This window comes from Nematolebias whitei, unplaced genomic scaffold, assembly GCF_014905685.2.
Source record: "Nematolebias whitei isolate Nwh7 unplaced genomic scaffold, NemWhi1 Nwh_scaf_1112, whole genome shotgun sequence".
Taxonomy (NCBI): Eukaryota; Metazoa; Chordata; class Actinopteri; order Cyprinodontiformes; family Rivulidae; genus Nematolebias; species Nematolebias whitei.
In genome coordinates this window covers 1-8759 of record NW_023619657.1, presented here as the reverse complement: position 1 = coordinate 8759, position 8759 = coordinate 1, and the positions used below count along the sequence as shown (strand labels likewise).

General features: G+C 44.7%; 1 protein-coding gene across 1 annotated transcript; it reads left to right on the top strand.

Annotated features, from left to right (window-relative positions):
• Positions 1 to 544: 544 nt before the first annotated feature.
• LOC119429419 lies at positions 545 to 6667 on the top strand (the record flags this gene model as incomplete). Its single annotated transcript, XM_037697051.1, has 7 exons — positions 545 to 656; positions 805 to 981; positions 1899 to 2003; positions 2132 to 2350; positions 2740 to 2799; positions 2882 to 2944; positions 5808 to 6667. Coding segments are annotated over 7 exons (1596 nt in total), but the record flags the coding sequence as incomplete, so codon positions are not given.
• Positions 6668 to 8759: the final 2092 nt, after the last annotated feature.

Here is an 8759-nt window from a genome sequence, read left to right as displayed (position 1 = left end):
GTCTAAAGACTCCTCCAGCTCCAGTGACTGATCCAGTCCTAGAGACCGTTTCAGCTCCACTGACTGGTACATCTCCATTGACTGGTCCAGTTCCAGTGACTGGTGCAACTCCAGTGAGTTGGTCCATCTCCAGTGACTGGTCCCGCTCCCATGAGCTGGTCCAGTTCTAGAGATTGGTCTAGCTTCAGTGTCTGGTCCAACTCCAGTGACTGTTCCAGCTCCATTGACTGGTCAATCTCCACTGACTGGTACAGCTCCAGTGACTGGTCCAGCTCCAGCGTCTAGTCCAGCTCCAGTGACTGGTCCAGCTCCGGTGACTGGTCCAGCTCCGGTGACTGGTCCAGCTCCGGTGACTGGTCCAGCTCCAGTGACTGGTCCATCTCCAATGATTGGTCCGTCTCCAGTGAGTTGGTCCATCTCCATTGATCGGTCAGTCTCCAGTGAGTTTGTCTGTCTCCTGTGACTAGACCAGCTCCAGTGACTGGTCCAGCTCCAGTGACTAGTCCAGTTCTAGAGACTGTTCCAGCTCCAATGACTTTTCCAGCTCATAGACTGGTCCACTTCTAGAGACTGGTCCACTTCTAGAGACTGGTCCAGCTCAAGTGACTGGTCCAGCTCAAGTGACTGGTCCATCTCCAATGATTGGTCCGTCTCCAGTGAGTTGGTCCATCTCCATTGATCGGTCCGTCTCCAGTGAGTTTGTCTGTCTCCTGTGACTAGACCAGCTCCAGTGACTGGTCCAGCTCCAGTGACTAGTCCAGTTCTAGAGACTGTTCCAGCTCCAATGACTTTTCCTTCTCATAGACTGGTCCACTTCTAGAGACTGGTCCAGCTCAAGTGACTGGTCCGTCTCCAGTGATGGGTCCAGCTCCAGTGACTGGTCCGTCTCCACTGACTGGTCCGTCTCCAATGACGGGTCCAGTTCCAGTGACTGGTCCGTCTCCAGTGACTGGTCCAGCTCCAGTGACTGGTCCATCTCCAGTGAATGGTCCGTCTCCAGTGACTGGTCCAGTTCTAGACAAGTCCAGCTACAGTAATTGGTCGAGGTCTAGAGACTCATCCAGCTCCAGTGACTGATCCAGTTCTAGAGACTAGTCCAGCTCCAGTAATTGGTCCAGGTCTACAGACTCATCCAGCTCCAGTGACTGGTCCAGTTCTAGAACCCAGTCCAGCTCCAGTAATTGGTCCAGGTCTAGAGACTCATCCAACTCCAGTGACTGTTCCAACTCCAGTGACTGGACCAGCTCCAGTCACTGGTCCGTCTCCAGTGACTGGTCCGTCTCCAGTGACTGGTCCGTCTCCTGTGACTGGTCCGTCTCCAGTGACTGGTCCGTCTCCTGTGACTGGTCCGTCTCCAGCGACTAGTCTGTCTCCAGGGACTGGTACGTCTCCTGTGGCTGGTCCGTCTCTTGTGACGGGTCCGTCTCCAGTGACATTAGGCACAGCAGTGTAATGTTCTCCAGAAGCTGAGGACACTGGTGTCCAGAGGAAACATTTCCTGTCCAGCTGATTTCAGACTAAGATGTCTCAGCAACGTTCCTCTAGTTTTCTTTCTTTAATACCCGTGCAGATGTTCAGAAGCAGAAGAATTAAATGTGGTAGCACACAGCGTTTACATTTTGAGACCAAACTCTCTATATTCTGTAAATATGAAAAGAGGAAGTCCTTCTTTGTGCATACCAAGCCTTCCAACAACTCGCTGACATGGAGCACTTCCTGTTTTAACAACAGACATGTTACTTTTTGTTAACACCTCAACTGGAAACTGTTTGTTAAGCCTCAGCCTCACAGTTAACTAGCTGTACTCTGGTAGTATTTTAGTTTTCCAGAGTATAACAAGTGAAGACTTGATACTGCAGTGCGGTACCCTTCTTTCATTGTAGTTTCTGTGTAATCAGGGGCCCCCAACACAGCAGAGCTGAGGATTTGTCGTGTCAACAGGAACAGTGGAAGTGTTAAAGGAGGAGATGAGATCTTCTTACTTTGTGACAAAGTTCAAAAAGGTAAAACCTTCTTTGATCTGGACAGGAGCCGTACATGTTGTAAAGGTGTCGTATTTGTTTTTGTTCAGGCTACATTTTCATCCTCTGTGGTCTGACTCGGTGGTTTTGCTTCTCTCTGTTTCCTCCAGATGACATTGAGGTTCGTTTCTTCTCCTCGGACGGTTGGGAGGCCAGAGGCTCCTTTTCTCAGGCTGATGTTCATCGTCAAGTGGCGATTGTGTTTAAGACTCCATCTTACTACAACACATCCATTACAGAGTCGGTCAGCGTCCACATGCAGCTTCGCAGACCCTCCGATCAGGAAGTCAGTGAAGCAATGGACTTCAGATACCTGCCTGATGACAAAGGTGAGCCTCCCTACCCGTGATGTTAAACTTGCAATTAACCATCACTCATTTACTTTGTGTGCGAGTCCTACCAATGACCTGGGGCTCAAAGATGACTCTGTCTATTACCTGGGGCTCAAAGTTGACTCTGTCTATTACGTGGGGCTTAAAGTCGACTCAGTCTATTACCTGGGGCTCAAAGACAACTCCGTCTATTACCTGGGGCTCAAAGACGACTCCATCTATTACCTGGGGCTCAAAGACTCTGTCTATTACCTGGGGCTCAAAGACGACTCCATCTATTACCTGGGGCTCAAAGACGACTCTATTACCTGGGGCACCACAATTTCTTTGTTGACACCCTGAAGGTCAATGGACTCAAATGTTTGATACAACTCTTCTCTCCTCAGATCCGTACGGTTACAATGAGAAGAAGCGTAAGTACGTGATGAAGATGTCGGGTCTGACAGGTGAGTGAAACTGTTTTCAGCACCCATGTATCTTCGGCCTGAGCTCCAAGAACATTTAACAAAGATTTCTGCCCGTCTTTAGGTGGTTTAGGTGCTAGTCTGGCACTGAGCAGGCCGAAGGCAGTGCCGCAACACATGAGGAAAGGTGAGTGGTTTTCTTCAAGTGAAATGGGACCAGATGTTAAAGAGATATTTCTGTCATTTAAACTTGAGGCTCCAGGTAAAGTAATAAAGAATTAACATGTTACCTGTTGTAGATAGCTTTTAGAACTATCAGTTTTTAGTCACAGAGTTTAATTCTGACAGGACTAATGAGCTAAAGACTAGTCTGAGCACACCCCCTTCCAAAATTCTGAAAAGAACTCAGCTCTTCCACAGTTTTGTAGCGGTTCATGCAAAAGCTTTTCTTTAAATTCCTAAAAACTCATAAAATTAAAAATCAGTTTTTTCATTATTTGGGTATTTTGGCTATGATGAAACCCCTGCAGGAAATGTCCCAGGTTACACCAGAAGTGCTACTGCTAGCTGCTGCTGCTATTTCTTCTTGCAGATAGCCACATAATTCCATGCAAACACCAGTGATGTCTTTCTGACTGCAAACGCTTTTAACCCTTTGTTGCACAACATGGGTCAAAAATGACCCACATTCATTTTCCAGGTTATTTCATGCTGACTGAGTTTTTCTTTGCTCTACCTTTTGAAATCAATTCATTTTATGATTGAATATTCCAAGTATTCTTGAAATATCTTGTTTTTAATTACCACAGAGCATTAATTTATTTTTTAATTCCCTACTTTATGGACAAAAATACTTTTTTATATTACTATGCATGGGTCATCCAAGTGTGATTTAAAATTAAATGTCTTAATACTATAATAAAAATTTGTTTCAAGTAATTACTTTAGTAGTGAATGTGGCCAAACTGTTATTTATTTAATATTTGCAACATGTTTGTCATTTTGTCACACGTACACACACCTCCTGATAACAGCTGTTGAACTGAACTTTATCTGTGGTTTAACAAGTGTAAACTGGTGAAATGTGACCAAACAAAATAAAACACAATTGAACACAAACTGCCCGGTGCACTGGAACACCAGCTCATGGCTTTTCTGTCTTTTGAAACTGTGAAGATCCTCTAAAGAAGTTAAATCTGGTCCTCTGAACGTTCAAAAAACAACAACCAAAAAAATGTAGAAACGTTTCGTCTCTCATCCTGAGAACTTCCTCAGTCTCAGGTGCTGTATTCAGATCAGTCTCTTAAATAGCACCTTTTCAGAGTGCATCAACCAGTTTGCTGCTGACAACCAGAACCAGCTGATCACATGCTCAAGAAGGACCATCAGCCTAACAATGGATCATTAGCACCTGATGGCTGTTTACTGTTCACAGAGGGCTGAGTGATACTAGCAATCACAGCATTGTAAGAGGGGGACAGTTGAACCTGGAGGCTCCACCCCTGTTTAATGATGGACGGTTTCTTTTCACAAAGATGGCCTCCTTTACTCCTCTCTCAAACCATCGTTCCTCTCTGTCCAGGATGTGAACATCTTCATCCCTGAAAGAGTGACCTCTGGCCTGGAGATGAGTGTAGACCGTAGAATCCTGGCCTGATGATGTTGATCTTCTGTGTTGGTCCATCCTTTTGGCCAGTGGCTGTTTAGATCATGCACCTCTTCCTCTGTCTGATGTCCTCGTGTAGCTGGGTGGTGGTGGTGGGTGTGTTTTGTTTTAACCCACACCTTCCCATTGCCTCAGGAACATGCTTCTGGAGTTTGGGTGTGTCCTCCATGCACCTCTTCATATGTGGCAGCTCTTTGCCCAGCTCCTTGATAAAGAGCCGGCGTGCATTACTCGCACCACCCATCTGAACAGGGTGTTGTGCACTGATGTTGGTGTAGACACCGAGTGTGGCAACATCCAGCATGTTGCACCAGAGAACCATGGGCCACCTCCCTGTTCTCCACAGACATGTGTAGTTGCTAACATTTGGTCCAGTGTGTCCACTCCTTCTGTTGTATTGTAGTACTGGATCATACTGGTTTCTTCTTCTGACTGCTGTCGTCCTGCACGGTGCTCAGCAGGACGACAGTCTTCTTCTGCACATACGTCACCGTGGTCATGTTGCTATGAAGCTCCTGTGGTTTGGATGCTTCATGATGGTACGTCAGGCTTGTTCTGGTGAAGAGTCCCAACAATGTTCAGGTTGTTGATGAGGAGCTTCTCAGCCAGAGGGACACTGGTGAAAGTTGTTCCCACCACATGCTGCATGCATGCATGCGTGTCGTTTCTGACCCGTGTGTGTAAACTTGATGTAGAATTACTAAAGCTGTGCTTGTTAATAACTTAAGAAAGGAAAAATGAAAATGATGATTTGTGCTAAACAAAAGCAAGATATTTACTGCATATTTGGAAAAGTAAATGATAAAATATATCTATTTCAAAAGTACATCACAGAAACACTCAACATACATGAAGTAACCTGGAAAATGAATGCAGGTTGTTTTTGACCCATTTTGTGCATTAGAAAAGTAGTGATACAAAAAGGGTTTTTATTCAAAAAGTAATAAAGGAAAAAATAAAATAAGGATGTATGATGATCAAAAACAAGTTAATTGAGGAATACCTTGAATACTCAATAATGAAATTGATTTATTGCAAAGATATTGAAAATAAAATCTCAGCCGGGTCACTTTTGACCCATGTTTTGCATCAAAAAGTTAAAGTAGTGTTTTCATGAACCACTGAGAAATTTTTGAGATTGAAATAGTTTTTCAGACGGGCGAATTCACTTTGGTTTCAGCTCCGTTCGGACTAGCCTTTAGCTCATGAGTTCGTCAGAAAAATCTGTATGAATTTGGGATAGCAGTATATCTACAACAGGTAAGATATTGTTGTTCAAAACTTTTCCACAGAGCCTCACTTTAAAATGTCCAGAATGTTTCTTTAAGTTGTGTTGAAATTAGATGTTGTGCAATGACACAAAATAATTTTCTTTTTGGTTCAGATCCCAGTAATGTGTACCTGAGGCAGTCCACCCCCTCAGTTTTCGGTCCGCCCTTCCAAACCAGCCTTTCGGGTTTGATGATGACATCACCTGCTCAGAACTTACAGATGAATAACTCCTGGGTCAGTCCCAGCCCAACGATCTCGATGGACACGGTCACTATAAACTCATCTGGATCCATGAGCAACCGTCCAAACGGCAGCAGACCGCAGCAGCAGAACCGTGGACCTGTGTACCGACCACAGCCCAACAGTTGTGAAAACCCCGTGCTCCCTCAGCTCTCCATGCGTGATCTGCAGTGTTTGGACACGGGTCTCCAGGCTCCGGGAATCAATCAGCCCGACTCCCAACCACTCTTCCACCTGCAGCATCAGGGGGAAGAGCTCTCCTCCGAGTCTCAGGCTCAGATCCATTTGGCCAGCCAAAACCAAGGTCTCCAGAATATGTGGCATGGCTTCAGCACCACCAGTACAGCCCAGAACAGCTTTAACGGATCAGTACCTGGAGGTGGGGGGGTGTCACAGGGCCATGGCTTATTCCCCTTACTAGAGGGAATGGAAAGGGATGAATTTCAGGTTGGAGGGACTAGTTTCCAGTTAAAGCAGGAACCACAGGTCTCAGTTGGACCAGACTCGTGTTTCTCTCAGTCCCCAAGAGAAAACCAAGGAAACACTTACACCAACTTACTGCCTCGTCCCATGAGCAACGATCTTAACCTAGATCTAAGAAGGCATGACACCAGTGGCATCATGCAGCCTCTTGCAAACCTTCAAAGTCCGTTAGCCAGTAACGGCCTGGCCCCAGAAGTCCACTACGCCACTTTGGCTGACTGGATCAAAGCTTCGCGGCAAAATGACTAAAAGTCAGTCTCGTGATTTTCAGACAGAAGCAGTTTGTTGGAGAACAAAGATTTTCTTGCAAAGGAAAACATTTGCATCGTCCATGTTGACCCAAAAAGGCTTGAATGGGGTTTGCTTGGGTTCTTCCAGAACTCAGAATAGGTCTGATGTTTGTGCAGGAAACTGGATCCATAAAAACATGTCAGTGTGGTCCAGTTTCTCAGTGTACCTTCCTCTTTACAAAGAAAGACTTAATGTGGCAGATTGTTTGTTTTATTATGAAAAAGAACTTTTCAAATATCAGGATCACTGTCCTGGCAAATCAAGGACCGACCATCAGCCGTGCTTTCTAGACTTTCGTATTTTGTGCTCAGGGATGTCTTTGTTTCACAAGTTTTTATTCTCACATATTTACCGTTTGATCAGTTGTAACACTTTTAAGGAATGATTTTTGGCTCGCTGCAGGTCATCAGCTCTGGATGAACACTCCACTTTCATGTGAAATAAATCTGACTAAACATGAAAGGTCTTTGGTTCTTGGTGAGCTGCATTTGAAGAACCCTGCGCCTGCGACAGGTCCACCATGGTTTTTTTTTTTTGTTTTTAAACAGTCTTTTCTGATTTTTTTTGATTTGTGAACATACGAACACAAAGACGAGAACATCCCGCACCGGATCAGTCCAACACAAATAAACTAAACAGGCGTTGACACGTTGTCCACATACAACGCAACAAAGTGCCATGTGTCACCAAATCACAAGAAAACTTTCAGGGTTTATCTGATTCATTTCTAGATGAATATGATGCATCACCTCTCATCTGTGTACGGCCCCACATTTCATATGAGTAATAGTAATTAAAAAAAGCATAAAAAGAAACAACAGAATATGCAAATATTACCATAAATGTCAAACATGTACCTAAAAAAGAATTAACAAAATAAAATAAAAACACACTCCCATGTTAGGTTATGTACTATATACCTGAACTTACAGTATCAGTTCAGGGTATTAACACTACACAGTCGCCCTCCAACACATGAGAGGACCCAACAGCCAAATATTCAGTCAAACACGAGCTTGAGAAAAATGCTGGTTGGTGGAGGTCGATCCTGTGGTTTCTTTGGAACCTGTTGCTGGAATGACATTCCTCTTGACGTGTTCCATCACTTGAACGGAGTTCTTGTCTGTCCCTCCATCGTGATGCGAGGCCGTTCAGGATAAAGAAGTCCAGACTGGACACCTGGTCGGTTCTGCAGGAGTCGCCTCACCTCCGTGAACGCTGTTTGTGCCTTTACCACTCCCCGGGTGTAATCGGCTGTGATGGATATGGATGATTCTTTGAAGTGGGTCAGGTCACCTCTGTGTGCTCGGTGTAATAATAATAATCATTTTATTTAAAAAGCGCCTTTCATGACACCCAAGGACACTTTACAGTAAGAACAAAGATCAACAGGAATAAATTACATAAAGAATAGAAAATACATACAGAATAGAAAATACATACAGCAAAGTTAAGGATAAGCGAGTCTAAAGAGATGTAATATATCCACACAATCTTGATAATAATGAAGCTTGGCCACGATAACTCTGGATCCTCTCCTGCCCGGCGTCCTGTCTACGGGATTGATCAGCGGTGACTTGTCCAGCTTCAGCACCTCCATTAGCTTTTTGGCTATCACTGTAAGGGTGCATGAGCCCAACAACTCTGAAACTCCAATAATTCTAATATTGTTCCGTTTCATATTACCCTCCACAGATTGAAGCCTTTTTCTCAGCCCATCCACGTCATTCTTCAATTCCACCATGGTCCTACGCAGAGCTTCCACCTCATCTGAGCACATACAGCCTCTGTAACACTTAGCTTAGGTCAAATATTTGCAGTTCAGCCCGTTTTTGAGGTTTTTTCCATTAGTGTTTTGTACCTGCTCAGCCCTCGTATTTTGGCCCCTCTTCTCAAGGGGTCCAAGCGAGCCGAGCCATGACGTCAAACACTGTCGGTCACTAATTGGTCGGGGGAGGAGTCTTTCCAAAACAACCCGATACTCCATTTTTCTCTACCGCCCACCATTAGCAATAACCCAAGGAGCATATGTTGTACATATTTTGAAGAT